This window comes from Falco cherrug, chromosome 10 (assembly GCF_023634085.1).
Source record: "Falco cherrug isolate bFalChe1 chromosome 10, bFalChe1.pri, whole genome shotgun sequence".
Taxonomy (NCBI): domain Eukaryota; kingdom Metazoa; phylum Chordata; class Aves; order Falconiformes; family Falconidae; genus Falco; species Falco cherrug.
In genome coordinates this window covers 7,409,735-7,427,907 of record NC_073706.1, presented here as the reverse complement: position 1 = coordinate 7,427,907, position 18,173 = coordinate 7,409,735, and the positions used below count along the sequence as shown (strand labels likewise).

Here is an 18,173-nt window from a genome sequence, read left to right as displayed (position 1 = left end):
AACCTCTATGTATGTTGGAAAATCAACTTTTTAGTACATATGTAACAGCTTCACACTTCCCTACCATTGGTACTGAGGTGAGCTTCCCATTCCTCTCTATTAATTCTGTATGACCTTGCACCAAAAGCATATACTTTGCCTTTCCACTTAAGAAAATGAAAGAGCATGAACAGCAGCAATAAGACACTTATATTCATATTTACCTTAGAATGAGCTGGACCTTGCTCACTCAAAAGCTTATACTCAGGCTGAATCTTGTTGAAACGGGCTAACTCATTCACAAGACACATCGGGGTTTTCTCTTTGGGGTTTGCCATGTTTGAAGGAGCTGAAAGATTACAGAAAATCAGATAAATGAACAGGTAGCTATGAACGGCACTACAATTCTTAATAATAATAATAATAAAAAAAGTATCTAATTGTCTTAGCATTTTGTTGTCTGTAATACACCACTTCTCAGAAAAGATTTGCTGGAATAGACAGCTCTGCTTATTAGCCAAACTGGCAACAATCTTCTGAACATTGGGATTTCCAAGCAATGTGCATGCCTAAAAGAGCATCATTAAATGTAATGTTTTAATGCAAACCAGAAGCATTAAGTTAGCAGACTTCTGTGTTTAGCTTGCATATTATGTAGTACATTTCAAGAAGCAAATCTTCGAAGTATTCATCACGGTCACTTGCTTTAAATAATTTCAAAAGACAGTTAATTTCTTCTTCCTTCTCCTATTTTCCCCTATTACCTATTTTTTATTCATTACCTTTTATTTGCTCTATTATATTTTATTAGCACAATACAGTTATCACTAAACCAGTCATAAAAGAACTAAAGATAATAGAAATAAACAAACTATTTCAAACCACACTGTTTTTATAATTAAAAAAAGCTACTTGTAGAAAAGATGGATAGCAATGTTCTAAAAATTCAATGCTATACAATTTAAAATAATTCTTTACTATTACAAACACTTCAATTAATTATCAGGACTTCATGGAAAAGTATGCCTCAAGACAGATTTCATTCAATAGGGAGAAAGCATTACAAGCTGCTGTAAGTTGGATAAATACTGTTTGTAAAGTATTTGTAGGTGCAAGACATCAGGATATCAAGCCAAACTGTAAGAATATATACACTTATTGAGAGACATTCATCTCACCTGCAGCTGCGTTGGTGGATGTAACTGATGCAGAGGGTAAAGCAGAGTTTTGGATAGGTCTACCTGCATTTTCAGAGGGCAAAGAACTAGTAGTAGAGGGAATACTCAGAGGCTGTGAAAGAGATGGGGTTTTATTCAATATTTGGCTCCCTGCAAGGGCAGCAGAAGGATTCTGAATTTGGACTTGAGACATGTTCACTTCCAGCCAGAGCAAATTACTGTAGGTAAACAGCTTTGAATGCAGGCAAACTCAGTGTGGTGAAGCCAAATTGCTGACCTAAAATGTAAAGACAAAAAAAAGTTTATACTAAATATTTAGCATCCTCTAACCAACAATCTATTGAAATTATTTCTCCATCAGCAAAAAGGGAAAAGGGGAAAAAGTGTTCAACTGAGGATCCATTGTTTCCATTAGCAGCATATTTCAATCTATATGCTAGACATTTAAATTTCATATTTCTTTCATTTATAGAGAAGCTTTATTTGTGCTTGTTCATTTAAGATAACTATCCATCTGTTTTCCCCATCACTGAATCCACTTACAAGGCAAACCCAGTTACTTGAACTGATAGCCACTGCTTACACACTAAACAAAGAGCCGCTTTCATGCACAGATTACACTTCATGCATTCTACCATTTGAAGCTGAAGTTTTTAACTCTGAAGGGCAAGCAATAAATGCAGTCTTTACCAAAAACTATTTAAAGCACGCACCCTTTATTATAATCATATACTTTTCCCCCAGGATCATCAAGAAGAATGCCCAGCCATTTCTAAGGGGGGCACAACCCATGTCCAGCAGAAAATGCTGAAGTAGCTATGACTGGAAAAAGCGAAGGTGTAGAGTTCAAAAACTTTACAAGCTACATGTGTTTTGAAGGTTATTTCTATTTAAGTCAGAACGTGTCGCAGTTCAAGTACCAATTTAGAGTTATTTGGCCTTGGAACACTGCAAACAAGTGTTGAAAGTGCTCATAGGCATCTATGTTCATTTAAGAAAAAGCACTTCCAAGCGATGAAGTCAATGTGAAGTACTGTGATAGGTCGTTCCTCCCCTGACAAATTAGTACTAGATTTCTCTTACACATGGATGCAACATTAGCTTCGTGCTCAGACAGTTAAGCCTAAATATACACTAACAGATTGCAGTTTGAAGGCTATCATTTCTGCCAGAGCTCAGCTGCCCATATCTGCTTACGATCCACATATCAATTTATTTATTAAAAATAAATTTTACAGCCAAGTAAATAATTTTCTCACACAAAGGTGCACACACACTGGCCACCTACAGATTTTATTACAGCAGCAAACAAAGGTTTATTCTTTCATAATTTAGAGAAGGAGAAGAGAAATCACTGCTCCAGATACCACCAGGGAGCTATTTGTAGCAACACAACTCCACTAGTGCTCTGTAAGCTTCAAATTCTGAACCTGTGAATGGACTTCCAAATGTAAGAGGAGCAGCAATGAGTCAGAGTGAAGTTTTTAGTCATTTACTGACAAAACAAACCTAAGAGGAGAACCCAGGTTCATACATACATGGATACAAAGACTGATTTATTTATTAAGTAAGAGGAAAGAAGCTACTGGGAAACAAGAGATACAGCAACACATCTACCATCTGGAATATTTTTACTTTGAAAAAACATCACAAACACGTCAGGCTCACCACAATGCCAGCTGGATAACTTTGTTTTTTATTACAGAGCAAAACGAGTTCAGAAGACCTTTATGTAGATTATACTCAAACCAAAGCTTGTATTTGACTACTAAATTTGCAGGAGTTCCACGCATAGGGTGCACTGTTACTGTGAAAATGGTATTAGAAAGCCTACCTAAAGGAACTCAAAGAAGTTGTAAGACAAAGATGAAAAGTATGTAGAGTAACACTCCAGGGCAATAATTTTATAATCACTAAGTTTCATTCCCAGGAGCATCACTACAAACACTGAAAATTTTCAAACATAATACAACAATAATAATAATTGCCTGGAAAAGACTCAGAGTCTTGCAGTACAATAAAAAAAGCTAATTCTCCTTTCCTGCTGAAGTGCAATGCCCTTCAAAGTAACTGAAGTTAAACAGTTCCTAATCCGCACATTTTGAGAAGACGACACCAAAAGTCTTTAATTTCAAGTCAGGATCTTTCATATCATGCTGGAAAGGAAGTCTGAAATGTTTTCCAGAACGCTCTGCCTACAAGTACTTCTTTTAAAGCAAAGCACTATCCTTCATTTATTTGCCTTCCCCTGGTTTTAGGGAACATGGAATTCCAGCTCCAAAATCCAGAGGTTCAGGTGGTTTTCTAGTCATACAATGCAGAGAAGAACAGTACACCAATCCCTAGTAATTTTTTTTTCCCAAGATGGGAAGTCCCTGACAAGGATATTATTAGTTCACTTTCTATATTTACGGCAGAGTACTAGAGAACCTCACCGCCGTACAGCTCAGGCTGCTCTCTGCCCAGCTCCCTCTCCATTAAGAGTTCCAGCCATCAGTTCTCAGCCTGAAAAAGCTTTTCTTCAAACACCTCTGGTTAGAGTAATACTCAGGACAGACAATTCAGCCGTTATTCACAAGAATCTACGCAGACTTTGAGGTCACATCCTAGTGCTTGAAACAATAAGGTTTTGGAAACTGATCCAACTTTGAATAGGCTTCAGCTGTGCACATTTGATGACCAGACAAAAAAAATTGCTGTAGACACATCTACAGCTCGTAACCTGCTGCTTCTCAGCAGAGACCAACTGCCCAGCTTCTTCAGCAGGCTGGCTGCCCAGTCACATCAAAACGGACTAGTATGGGCCTAGGGAAGTGTCTGATACACGCCTTGCTGGAATACGCTACATGCCCTCCCCCAACCTTTCAACAAACTGGAAGAGTTCAGCCTTTGTGTACCTTCTGGGAATCCAGAAGACTTCCAACCTCGCAAGAAACCAAATATCGAGAGTTTGAGCACAACTCCCTTCATGTAGGTGTAAGATGGTAACAATCCACCCACCTTTCTTTGCAAAATGCTTTGCAATTACAAATGTAGCCACGATTTGATGACCAAAATCACCATACAAATACATGGCTGCTGGAGCCATTAATTCAGCAAGAGAAAGGATGTACTCAACTGGATCATGTCAGTGCTCCCTTCCACGAACGTTTCTAAAGACGGTGGAAAGAAAAGCTGCAATACCTAACTGAAAATTCATTGTAAGGAATCCATAAGCTATATCTTTATTTGAAATAGAAATCTGAAACCTGTAGAACACAATGCTGTTCAAGGTTTATCCCCAAGACATTCAAGTAGCTGACTACTTTGTCACAGCTGAACAGAACTTTTTTACCAGGAAGAGAACTGATTTGCAATGACAATAAAGCGTTTCCAACAAATGCATCATTTTTAACCAAAGTTAATATAATGTTTGTTTCTACATAAATTCCTACATAATTTCTACACAAATTGCTACGGCATCATGTTTTTCTCTCCTTCACTAATACATCAATCTCACGTTTTTATATTCAGATCAAAAGCTGAATCCGTATCCTGTAAGTTATCACCAATTCAGAACTATTTCAGAGTTCATGAGATTGAATTGAGGCAGAACCAAAGCAACGTAGGCATTAAAAACATCTTGTGAATTGCTGAAATTGCACTTTACAAATTTCTGACAGTTTAAGACACTAGGTAGTAACTTACAAGATTGTACCTTACAAGTTTATATATATAGAATATTTAGTTTGCTTTTTAAAAGCATTCAGCTTACACTATGACAAGCAACTTCAAAGAACAGTCTGACAAAATAAAGTGGAATTTTGTTTGTATTTTTTCAGCCACCTGTGAAGTTTATGATACTGTAGTTCATTTGTGTGATGTATTTCACTAGGGTATAAGAACCCACTGTCCATCACTGCACATTTAATTATAGGTTATTTGGGGATTATAAAAGGGTTTACAGTGCTTTTACAAAGTAATATAAACTCTACCCTGTAACAGGCTTACAAAATTCTAACTATCCAAGAAAAAGCACCACAATCTTGAAAGTTGAGGCTAACAGCTTACAAAAGGCTGTTTCAGTGGATAAACAAAGAGATGTCAGAATTTTGGGTGATTTTTCTATGTAATCTGGGTTTCTTTTAAGACAAATACTAGTACAAACAACTGACCCCTGCACAACACTTGAGGCATTGCTAGAACTTAAAACCACTCACAAACATGGAACGGTAAGTGAATGAACAAATGTATTATTCACACCGCCTTAGCTAGCAGCTAACCATATAACTTGCTCCTTTCCCACCCTTCCACACTTACTTCTTGCTAACTCAGGCATTAGTATTTTAAATTTTATTGAGACAGTGTTGTGCTAGAATATTACCCTTATGATGGTAATGGCTGCCATCAAACAATTAATTCAATGACCTATGGACAACAACAAACTTAGAGATGGATTTTCAAATAACAGAGCACTGTTCCCCACTCCAGTTTTTAGACTTGTATTTTCTTTTGGCACATCAATGGCTGGAATAGTCCCAGAAATTTTGAATACATTAAAATGCTAAGTTCAGTAGTCACTAAGGTAACCAAAGGGCAAGCAAAGAAACGCACAAAGACACGAACATAGTCTCAGTACACTCAGCCAAAAATAAATTAAATTCTTCCTATATAAAAGAAAGAATGTAGTATTTTCAGATAAAAGTTCTCTTGGGTCTTTTTTGTGTTATAAATCTCAAAGGTGTTGCAGATAGAAGCCAGAGGATCAAACAAAACCCAGACCCTTCCTGTGGATAATCATGTTCTACCACAGCTCGTGGTTTCTTTAATATGATGCAAATAAAAGGTAAGAAACTTTAATGTTTTAAGTAAGTTTCCTGTACCTTTAGGAGATCCAGAGAGTGAAGATTTGGATTTAGTTCTGAATAGGATATTTATGATGGAGAATGCCTAAAAGGAAAAATAGAGAGTTAGCATTTTGCTTCCTAAAGCTACAAAAAGATCTTCTGTAGTAAATGTGTCACCACTACATTGAGTTGCCTCAGCTGTTTAGATGACAAGAATTTGTATGACCGTTAAATTCCCACTGACAGACTGCTCAACACAGCTATGTTTTTCCAAGCAGAAATTTTAACATGATCCAAGAACCTTCTTCCCTTGCTCCTTCCCCAAATGCAAGTAACTTTTCTTACACAAACTGTGGAATCTCACAATAGTGCTCTTTTCAGGATTCTAAGAGTCATTTGCAAATTTTCTTTCTGTAGTAAGGCTTCTAGTTCTGTAGAAGTTAACCTTCTTCGTAACAGCCCTAGAGATCAGCTACTGAAATTAGAGCCAGACCTTATTTCACAAAGCCAAACCAAAAGCAAGCCACTAACCTGAGAAACTCTGGCAGCTATTAACTGTACATATCTGATATAAATTTTACCTTTTGGCTACATTTCCACTCTAACAATTGCACTTATAAATAGGGATATAAAAAATAAACCTAATTAAAACCATTTTAAAATAAAATTGTTTCAGTACTGCATATGAAACCTGTCACTGCATGGACTGCTTTAAATGGAAATCAAAACGTATTTTATTCTGCTTACAAATATAGCACGAAGTGTTTAATCCTTCTTTTCCATGACTAAAGCCAACTGCACGCAGATGCAAGCAACATTACTACCAGCAACAAAATGGGTAAGAACTCAAGCTTGATTAGGGTTAGAAGAGGACGTAGATAAGCTCTTGAATTTACTTCAGCCAGCCATTTCAAAATCCTATAACAAATCTTGGAGAAGTCCTACAGAACAGATGAGGATACTGAGCCTGAAAAAGGTAGACACTGCACCTGCTTTTTTAACTGGAGACTGAAGAAGGAAGACAAGAGGATTACACTACTGTCAGTTCAGCTTTTCTTCTAGAAGTTTTTCTGGAGGCTTAATTAAGCACCTGGAAAACAAGGAAATGGATAATACTTCCAGGTGGGATCAAACCCAAGTTGTATAAAGATGACTAAATTTTCTCCAGCCATCTCTGGTGGTCTAACCAGGCTCAAAAATGAATCACTTGATCCCAGCAGGAACAAATGCAAGGTTCTGACCAGGCACTGTCTGCCGATCAAATGCAGGACAGAAAACCCATCAACTGACACCAGCAGCGTGGAAGAAGTTACAACCAACATAACATCATTAACTAACACAAGGCAATGCTGACAGGGTCTTTTAGAAAAAATAATCATCGCACTGAGATACAGAAATGGAAAAATAGCCTGAGAGATATCCGCAGTAGTCATTCTGCTCTGTACTCAGTGTAACTGAACCCTCGGCCGGAGCACTGCATCCTCACATGGGTACCATGCTTCAAGACAGATGTGCACCCAGTTAGCAAAAAAAAAGCAGGAAAAGCAGAAAACACTCAACTTTAGAAAAATATAACCTGTAAGAAAACCACTAAAGGAGCTGGGCTTGTATATGCTGAAGAGGAGAGGGCTGGCTGGGGCCTGACAACCAGCAGTCTTCAAGCACATATAAGGTTTTTTGAGTGGAAAAGAATAATCTGTTCTTCACGCTTAAAGTGACAGAACTAGAAGCAAGAGGCTTAAAAGTGCATCAAAAAAATGCTTTCCGATAGTAATAGTTGCAATGAACTATACTGCCTTGGGCGAGAGAGGTGACTTCACTGTTAGTAAACTTCATGGAATTGATAAACATCCACTTAGAACGAAGCTGGCACACCTGACACCTCAGAGGGATGGACCACTTCATTCCCTGGAGTCCCTCCCAGCCCAGATTCCCACGACTGTGAACGCGCTTTCGTGTACCCGACTCTAACAGCACATTTCCACCCCCTACCCAGGGAAGACAACTGCCTTGTTAAACAACAGGTTTGGCAAGAAGGGGGATCTCACATGGGTCCCACCACAGACTTGCTCTGAACAATGATAAACTACTTGAAAATACAAGAGAGACTAATTCCTCAAAGAAACAGGTTTTATTCATTGTCAGGACCAGAATATGGAAAGATATCCTATTCCTTAGGATGCACACGTTTGGAAGGCTGGAAGTTAGGACTTTCTCATTATGCTACTTGTTACAAACTTGCACGTGTAGCCCATTGAAACCTTCTTTGCATTCATTCAGAATGTACCAGCTCCAGGCAGGGAGGGCTTTTTATGGAATGGGAACAGAGTAGAATGAGGAACAGAATAGATGCCAGATAAAACCATCAAGACTCAAATTACAAGGACTTTTTGACATCACCAAACTAAAAAACATTTCATAAAAAATATCCAAGAAAAAGTTTTAGCTATAGGAAATGAGGTTTTAAATTAAGCATTAATTTCTTCCCGAAAAGCGGATGCTACACAACATGGTGCATCTGAACAGTTACTGACCCTTCAGTCAGACAGCATGGAAGATTAATTGTTCCTTATCAAGAACAAACGCTCTTCTCTAAGCAGGAAAGTTCGTTTATCCCTATTTCACAGACAGGCAACTAGAACACAAACCTCAAGTCCCATCCCTGCAAAAGGATGTAGGTATCCGAGGCGGGGGCTAGGCAGAACTGAAACTACTAAACCAACCCTGGAACACACAACATTTACTCACTAAGCCCTGTGTCACCTGGATTTTTACATGCATGTACTCTATTGCCACTCAATGTCAACCAACCCTCATCTGGGCAAAAGCGCAGCACTGCAGTAGCGCTTATCTGCCACGCAGGAACAATCTGCTGAGCTGGTCTGACAGAGGCGGCCAATCCCCCACCGCTCAAATCAGAATTTACAGGCACATCAAAGACAGACCCACTATCCAACAACATCATTTTCACCTGTTGTTTGCAGACTGGGGAATATTACATTATTGTGCATTCATTACCTAGAGAAAATATTGGTTGGAAAGATTCCCTCTCTCCTCCCTTTTTAAAAATGGGGTTTAAGTAACTCAAATGTGGTGGCTGAGGCTCTTTTGTCCCAGACCCAACCATTTCAGAGCATGAAGAATAAATTTCCACAAATTCTAGGAGTTTTGTTCAGATGGTTCATTTCCTAATATACATTTGAAAAACCTACATCAGTGGTAACTTTGCAATATACAGCATAGAATTTTAAAGCATCTGACTGCTGCAACAGTGTTTAAGAACATCTAGCTATTTACAGCTGGAAACTCTAAATAAATATACTTGTTACCAACCAAGATAAAAAAAGACCACAAATTTTACAGACTTCAGGCTGTTTACATGAAATGTAAACCACTAGCTAAACAATGTTTTTTTCTTAGATAAATCTTCTTCTACAATATTTGGGCAAGGCAAAGTGCATCTCAAAGGCAATGTTCACTGTACAAAAAGATGATGCTCTTTTTGAGTACTGGTAAGATGAATTTTCAAGGGTAGAAATGGTAAATATTAAGCAAATCTGTTTGGGAGCCAAACCATGGATTATTAATAAGAGAACAGGTGATGAAAAGCTAAAATTTGAAAGTAAAATCTGAAGGAAAAGAGGGAACTAGCAGATGTACACATAAACAAGACAGTTCGAAACATAATGCAAAATAATAAACCAGAGAGTGATAAGTCAATCATGAATAAAGATAAATGCTTAAAGGCTTACTTATAGCTGAATCAGTTAGTACTGTGACAAAATATTTAATGATTCTTTTTCCTGCTGTAGGACAGGTCAAAAAAAGCCCACTGACACTGATTACAGTTGACATGGCAATCAGTGCACAGATCTCTATTGTTCCAGCTGCAGCTTCAAGAACTTGTAACAAAATAATCAACTCCTCAGCAAGGATCCCAGCAAAGGAATTAAAAAAAATTTTTTTGAAAGTTCCTATGTCTTCAGAATAACGTTGCTGTTCTTCAGTAAGACCTGAAAGGCACAGAGCAGTTTTCAGTTTTGCTCTGACTTTGTATGGCTACATCACCTCAAATTTATTTCAATCTATGAGTACTTTAATTTTGCCACAAAATAAGCAATACTTTGACTGACTGGTACTGACAGCGGAAAAATTATTTATAAGCATTATGAAAAATTTCAAAGAAAGAAAGAGTGGCTGTTTAAAATAATAATAGTAATTGTGTCTTGCATGCATCCTTTAAGAAGAGTTTTGAAACAAGATTTGCATCCAACATCAGAATACAGAAAATACAGTAAATAAATCAATCTATTGGCTCTTTAAATTTTCAACAAGATGTGACAGACAACCAGGGAAGATCTCTGTAAAAGTCTGAACATACAAATTTGTTGCACATGTGAGATGATCAACAGACAAATCAGAGATCACTGTATTACATCATAGCTATAGCCGCATCATTAAAACTCAAGTTTTGATGTTCACTGGTATTTGAAAAAAATACATTTTTGCCAGTTTGAGCAAGGGAACTCTGTTGTACGCTTGCATGCCCCAATTGGAAGAAAGAAGATTTTATAAATATACTATTCCAAAAGCAGACAAAGGACTTCATTCAGATATTTTATTTCACTGCTATATATACACCTAGCCTCCATTTAGATTCCAAATTATGTTCCGCCAAGGTCTGCCTTAAACCTGCCAGAAAAGCAATGACAAAAATACCCCAACAGATGAATTAAATCAGAAAAATGGCTGTCAACACTACTAGCTACAGTATCACCTAGACAGACAACCCAAAGGAATCAAACCCAGGATAACCTCTACGACAGATAAAGGCAGCGTAAAGATTTAAAAGGAACTTGTTGCTGTTACCATCTCCTGAAAACCCGGCGTTGTGATCAAAAAACAGTGAAAAGAAAAGTGAGACTGGTGCAGTGATGGCTGCCAAACCCAGTGGGCAAGGAGGAGAAAGTGTGATGATGCCAGTGTTCAGAAAGCAAGCTAATGCTGCTAATACCAGCTGTCTCCGTGTTTACACTGTCATCTGTACCGGGAGAAGGCTGGGGGTGTCTCCTGCTGCTGTCACCGTATCGATGCCTTTTATCAGAACAATCAGACAAGTCTAGTTCAGTCTCAGGAGTTTTGCCACCGAGATCGTGTGCCCCTGGGACCCCGCAGCCCGCCCGCTGTCACCCGCCCGGGCCGCCTGCAGCAGGATGGCTGCGACCACCTTCTCCGAGGGGCTCAGAGCCGGCCGCGCTGCGACCCCCCGCCCTGTTCCTGGGGGGGCCCGAGGCACCACTGTCACCCTCCAAGGCGATACGGGGATCCTGGCCACAGAAGGACCGCCAGCCCCGCCGCCAGCCCGGTCCGGCAGCCCTCCGGGAGCGCAGCCCCGCCGCTCTCACCCCCCCGACCACCGGCCGCCCCCCGCTCTCGCCCCTGGGGCCCGGGGCGCTGCGGCCCTCGGGCGGGCAGGGGCCCCGCGCTGCCCCCGCCACGGCCCCATCGAGGCTCGGGGGGGCGGCCCCGCGGCTCACCCGCCGCGTCCTGCCCCGCTCCCCCGCGGCGGGCCCCGTCAGGCGGTGGGGAAGGGGCTGGGGGCTGCCCGCCCGGCCCGCCGCCGCCCCCGGGAGCCGGGCAAAGCCCCGGACGGGGGGGGGAGGGGGGGGGGGGGGGGAGCGGGGGGGTGAGGAGGGAGCAGCGGCGGGACGGGCCCGCCCGCCGCGGGGGCTGTCCCCTCCCCCACAGCCCCGCCGGCACGGCTCGGCGCGGCCCCCGCTAGGCCCCGCCGCCGCCGCCGTCGCCACCCCCCCGCCCCGCCGCCTCGGCGCCGGGGGGAGCCCGGGCCGCCTCCCCCCTCACCTGGCTGCCTGGGCTGCGGCTCCCGGGCCGGCTGGTGGTGCGGGCCAGCGGGCGGCTCAGTCCATGGGCCGGGTCCCGGGGGGGGGCCGGGGGGCGACCGCGGCAGCGGAGGGAGGCGGCGGGCACAGGGCAAACACTAAAGAGAATGAGCGGGGCCAGCTCCGGCCGGGAGGAAGTGACGGCACCGCGCCCGTAGCCAATCGAAGGCGGCCGAGCCCCCACGGGCACCGCCCCCCTCCGCGCTCTCAGCCAATGGGCGCGGGCACCGGCTGGGAGCACCGCCCCCTTCCCGGCGACTACAAGTCCCGGCGTGCCCTGCGGAGGAGCCGCAGCCCTCCTCGGGGCGGGGGGACTACAGCTCCCGGCGTGCCCCGCGCGGCAGCAGCGTCGTGCCCAGCCAAGATGGAGGTGCCGGAGGGCGACAGCAGGCCGGGCCGCTTCGCCGCCGCGCTGCTGCGGGGCCGCTCCCGCCACCGTCCCCGGGGGCTGGCCCCATCCCCGCCCGTCTCCACCCGCTCCGGGCCCCGGCAGCCCCTCTCCCGCAGCGGGCGAGGGCTCTGGTGCGGCGGGGCGTCGTGAGGGCCCGCGGCCTGCGAGGCCCTGCGGGAGCGGCCCTGGGGTCGGGCTGTGCCGCCGTCCGCCGCTGCGGAACCGGCCACGTACGAGGCTCCTGCGGCGGGCGGCTCTGTGCGCTCCGGCCGCCCGCCTTGTGCCCGGCCCTCACCTCCCCTCAGGGCGCAGCGGCACGCGCAGCAGAGCCCCTTCTTCACTTACATCGCTGCGTTCTGGGAAAAGAGGAATCTGAACCGAGAGAAATGCAGAACTTGGCAGCTTCCCCCGGGGAGCCTGGGCTGTCTGTAAAGAAAAACGAAACGAGGCCCAAGGCACATCCATGTCCAGCACGGGCGCACGTTCACGTCAAAAGTTATTTTCAAATAAGGAGTCAATAGCAAGTGTCAGCCAACACACCTAGGGAAGAGTATTTAAACAAAAAAACCTTCCAACTTTCAAAACCTGCGTGGGTGGGAAGGAAAAGCCGTGCTGTTACAAGCAAAACTAGTAACAACATACATGCAAAATCCCTCAAACCCATACTGCCCAGGAAAAAAATTCCCTAACTGGTGTGTACAGCTGTGCAGAACCGCAGCTAACACTTAAGGGGTACACTTAAATTCATGCTCTACATTTGAATCAAAAGAGTATACATAAAAGGCATGTAAGCTAAATCTGATATAGTTCTTCCGCACAGCTTTAACCTGCCCTCTTGCATCCATACCCGCATTTCCCAAAGGCCTCACCCCCCCCCCCCCCCCGCTGCCAATAACTAAGTGCCACTGCCTTAACCAGGGATGGCTCCCTGTGACTTTGTCACTGTTTCTGCAGGACCCTTGAAATTAGCACATCAAAGCCAAGACACGAAACTACCTCTTTTGCATTATGAATGCAAAAATTCCAGCATGCCACTACTGAAGTCTATAATTTCTAGTAATTTCAGATTTGTCATACAGCCTGAGTCTTTCAATACCATTACATTGCTTCAGATACCCTAGCTCTTGAAAGAGCAGCAAAAATGATGTTAACAGTAGTGTGCAGCTGTACAGTTAACTTCTGACATAGCAGAAGTTTCCCTTCCTGGGTCACTGTAGCAATCAAAATGCCAGACAAGATTTAAATAAATGCCATCGCTAGTTTTTTTCAAGTAAAGTATCGTTAAGCATTTTAAAGACAACAGTTTCCCTTAACTTGTATGATTTCTTAAAGCAATATAGCTGCTTTTTGTAACAAATTAGCACAGCAGCTAGCAAAAAATACAGTACAGTATTAAAGTCCCCAGTAGTGCTAGAATAGGTCCATCCATTCTGTCAGAAAAAGATACTATGAGAACTTTTTGGTTTAGAAATATTTTATCTTTCTTAATAGGTAAAAATACATTTTAAGTCACAAGGTTGCATTTAAACCCTATGGCATCATTAAATCGCAAGTCAGTAATTTCTGCCATTGTTCAGCAAAAAAAACGTGGCACCCAGCCCACAACATTTACTAACCAAACACATAACTTAATTCTACAGTAAATGCAAAAGCTTTCATATTTAGTGGGGAGAATCACAACTATAACATTTCAGCAAAAATGAATTAGAAATAAAAACCAATATACCTAAAGCTCCATATCCATTTCTGTATTTAATACTGGTATGGATTCCAAAGATACTATAAAGAAAATACATCATACACTTAAAATCAATCAACAATATAGCATTTAAAAGACATTCTCCAGTATATAAGTATATAGATATATATCCCATATCACATTTAAACACCTATTCATATGTTCTTGTGGTCTGTTGCATAATAATATGTGCTGTTAGATGCTTTAATTATTCCAAGCCAGCAACTGTTATACTTCAGAAGGAAATGAAATTTCAACTGTTGTGTAATCATTACTGCAAGGTTTAATAACAGAAACATTTATGCAGGTTTTTTTGTAGAAACTTAGGTGGAGACAGGGAATTACAAAGCTGGTTTTTTTTCTTCCAGATTGAATTACATTACAAATTTAGTTTTATGTTCTCTTTTCCCAGAAAACTGTCAATGTCTGGGTAGGCGTAAAATCTGCACAACTGGGACAATAAGTATCTGCAGCAGTTGAACATAATTTAAGCAAATATGTAACTCAAAAGTCCAAGGAACACTTGGCACACCACCTCAGATATCCAACACATCTGTCCTTTCATTTGAAGGATATTCACTCCTCTATTACGTGTATGATTATTAATTATTCAAAAATGTTACAAAAGACTGTCTCATTTATGCAGCAGCTTAAACAAGGACAGAGACTAATTTCTAGCTAATAATTTGTAAAATATTTGAAACTTTTTCTTTTATGAAGCAGTACTGCAATTGCAGTATTTTCAGATGTTCATGTAGAAATCTGGTATTTGTTATCAATATATTTTCTTACTTCAAAATACCTCTTATTGGCACAAAAACAGAGTGTGAATTCCCCTTCACAGCTTTTGAAAATGAAAACATTTTACTAGGAAGCTCAATTTATGAGCTAGCTGTGCTAAAACCCCTTTACTCTGCTTTTCTGACACGTTACTCATTTGTAACAAAATATCTTTTACTTTCTAGTAAGATTTATTACTTTATTATTAAAGCATTTTCTTTTCATCTTGAATACAACACAGTAAGTCCAGCACACGCTTTGAGCTCACGTGAATTAGATTACTATTTTGAGAGAAAATTTTTAAGCCTATAGTCACTTTGCAACTAGCTGTCAACAGAAGTCACTGAGCTTTTCATGTACTAGCCGGTACCTATTATTATAGCCCATATTCCCCAGGAACACTTCCAATTTCCTCTAAATTATATTAAAGGCAATAATGGCTTCATTTAAATAAGTAAGGGTAGAAAGCTAACGGAAAATAAAGCAGTTATCCTACTTTCTGAAAGCTGGGAAGATTTATAGATAGATTTAAATGTTCACAGAGGAGTCGTGCCTGGAGCATACCTTTGTCAGTTAACAGCTGCACAATTTTAACAGCAAATGCCTGAAACAGCAGAAAATAATACTCCAGCTGAGGGCTAAAAGAACATGCATGCCTCTTCTCTCAGCTTTTTTTGGTTGATGAAATCTGCAAAACAGGTAACAGGTATTAAGAAATACTATTGTTTCTATGATGAAAAGACAAAAATCAAGGTTTAACAGTGGGGAGCTTTGGTACCAGGAAACTGCCCAGCCATTTATTTTGGTGGATGGGGTACAGCTATATCCAAACCAGGTTTCCATGAACTACCGTGTGCAGTCGGGCAGAGACAGCTCTGTTAGTCAGGTGAGACAACTTACTCCAAAGGTAGCTGGAAGCCTGCATCTCCCTGCTGCTACAGCCAGGCTGCTTTTATTATCCAGAGTACAGGTGTGCAGACGCTGCACCGCTCGCTTCTTCCAAAGTTTGTCAAAATGTTTTCAAAGTGATTCACCAGCATTTTAGCAGAGCTTTTGACAGCTTGAAGCATGCAGTCCTGGGACAAAGCTCGCTGAATGACAAACCTCTTCTGTACAAGAATGAGTGAACTTCAAGGAAGGGTGAAGAGCTGCAAACACGAGATTGCTGTGACCAGCTTAGATCTGCAATCTCACACAATGCCTTACGGTTAACTCGTGCTGGTGACAGGACAAAGACATGCTCTGACAGCTTTAATCTGGCCTCCCCTTTCCTGACAATATTGCATCTCTCAGGAAGGCTGTTCTGGAAAGGTCATGGAGCAAGCACAAAACTGCACACAACAATCAAAGTGCAGCCTGATGGAAGAGCCTAAAGAAAAAATCAACTATTCTGAAAGCAGGAGTCAACTGAGAGAAAGGATGTGCTCTGGCCTCATGGGAGGATTTTTTAAATGAGATGTCTGTCTTACTGAGAGGATGACTCGACTCTTAGCACATATTTACATGAAGAAACAAGAGAAATAGAACTTGGCTTTAGTACATGCTGCCAGCGTTGTAGGAATGCCGGTAGTATCGTGGTCCATTCACAAACTAAGAAAACAAGAATATGTACTGGTCTTGAGGGTGGTAGTTTTTCAGGGTTTTCCAGAAGATGATCTCATGTGATGGGTGGGAGTTAACCTCCTAATACTGAATTACATGCTTTCAAGTCCTCAGAAGATCCACTGACACAAGGCATTTTCAGCCTGAGCTTTCCAAAGAAATCGCTGTTTGCCTAACGGTTCAACAAGGCATACAAAGGGTGGCCCAGAGAAGTTCAACAATCTTGCGAAAAAACTGTTATGACATTGCTTGTGTCAGGTTCCACTAAAATTATCAGATAAATACAGTTGGAACACTGCATTGCTTTCTGAATCTTGAGAACGGGAGGTGTCAGAAGTAGCAATAAGGTCTCCACCTAAACGAAGGTGAGGGCACTGCCAATAATGTTTGCCTGTAGTCTGAAGCAGAGACGCATCTGCTTGCCTGCACTACACTTGAAAAGTTCATTTCCCTGAAAGGGTAAGTGCACCACAGAAACACTTGCATGCCTTAAGAAATTTGCAGAGTATGTCAGGACTAGTAACATGTCACGAACAGTGCCACATCTACAAAGTCTGAGTTACTCGGCTCTGGAGTGAACTAAAGGACAAAGACGCCACTAGTATTTGTTGATCTGAAATCACTTAGGCACTTACACAGAATGTCTGTCCAACCACAAGAAGTCGCATGTTGCAGGAAGTGCAAGAAAGTGAACATCAAGATGCACCGATAATTCTCCATTCAGAAGCACCCATTTTTCTTTGGCTACCTCTCAAAAAGGTTCTGGCTTGTTGCTGTAAATCCTGTCCAGTTCCATCTATAGTGGTACTGGTAAAATAAGAAACACCTGTTCACTGACGTACATATCCCAGCAACCTGTCCCTTAAAGGAATCTTGCTTAGAACTGCAGAACTAAGATGGTCTAATACGAGCCCCTTAATATTGCACAGTGCTGAAGAACCCCATTTCAGCACAGGGTTATCTAGCATACATGCAGAACAGGTTGTCTACTTGAATAGATGCAAAGATATCATGTCAAATTACTGTTACATGACCACCAGTACAGATTTAATTTTGGTTCTTTGAGGCTGACGAGAAAAAAAAGACTGCAAGTTCTCTGTAGAATTGTTCTCCCTATTATCCAAGGAAAAAGACCAAGCTGCAGACCAGCGTTCCAAGTATCCTTTTGGCTGGCAGGTTTTGAATGACCACAGCTCAATTAACATTGACATTCGAGGTAGGCATTCAGTTCCTTGCAAATGTCACACAACTCCCATGTGGTTTCAGCCTGTCTATTGAAATTCGTTCTGCAAGGCGCTTCGGCAAACTTGTAACACGCATCACAGTCTCTCTCATCAGCATTAAGGCAGATGCTTTTCATGATCGCCACTGTATTATTTCACTCTTGAGAACTACTTTCACTTCATACCTACGAACAAAGAGGGTCTGAGACTGCATGACAGACCAGATTCAAGAAAACCGTTAATGCCAACTCATTTTACACATTTTTAGGCACTTAGTAGTTTAAATCCATTGTCTAACAAGCAACTCATTTCTTTATATATTAAGAGATATGGCCAGCACGCATCCTCACATGGCAGCCACACATACTAAGGAGGAACTGAAAGACTGCCCTGTGTTTCACCCTCAGTAAATTCAGTAACTTCCTTCGTACGAGGCCCAGCTTCAACAAGCATTCTAACTACAAAAACCCAGTCCTGATTCAAGTCATCTGGAGAGTTTCTATGGACAACTAAAAAAATCTATCACATATGTCACTGCTTAGTATCATGTAAGTCT

At 41.9% G+C, this 18,173-nt stretch overlaps 1 protein-coding gene across 10 annotated transcripts in view; it reads right to left on the bottom strand.

The window, feature by feature from the left end:
* STAU1 (staufen double-stranded RNA binding protein 1) overlaps positions 1-12,010 on the bottom strand; it is a 32,824-nt gene extending 20,814 nt beyond the window's left edge. For 5 of the 10 annotated variants that reach the window (XM_055721987.1, XM_055721982.1, XM_055721985.1 and 2 more), the window contains exons 1-4: positions 11,846-12,010; positions 6,020-6,086; positions 1,158-1,434; positions 204-328 (exon numbers count right to left, since the gene is read on the bottom strand). In XM_055721987.1, coding sequence (XP_055577962.1) covers positions 204-328; positions 1,158-1,350 — 318 coding nt within the window. In that variant the 5' untranslated portion in view covers positions 1,351-1,434; positions 6,020-6,086; positions 11,846-12,010. Of the gene's footprint in view, positions 1-203; positions 329-1,157; positions 1,435-6,019; positions 6,087-6,972; positions 7,074-11,845 lie in introns of all 10 variants that reach the window. The other 5 variants (XM_055721983.1, XM_055721986.1, XM_055721988.1 and 2 more) reach the window with 2 other exon arrangements.
* Between the last annotated feature and the right edge of the window lie 6,163 nt (positions 12,011-18,173).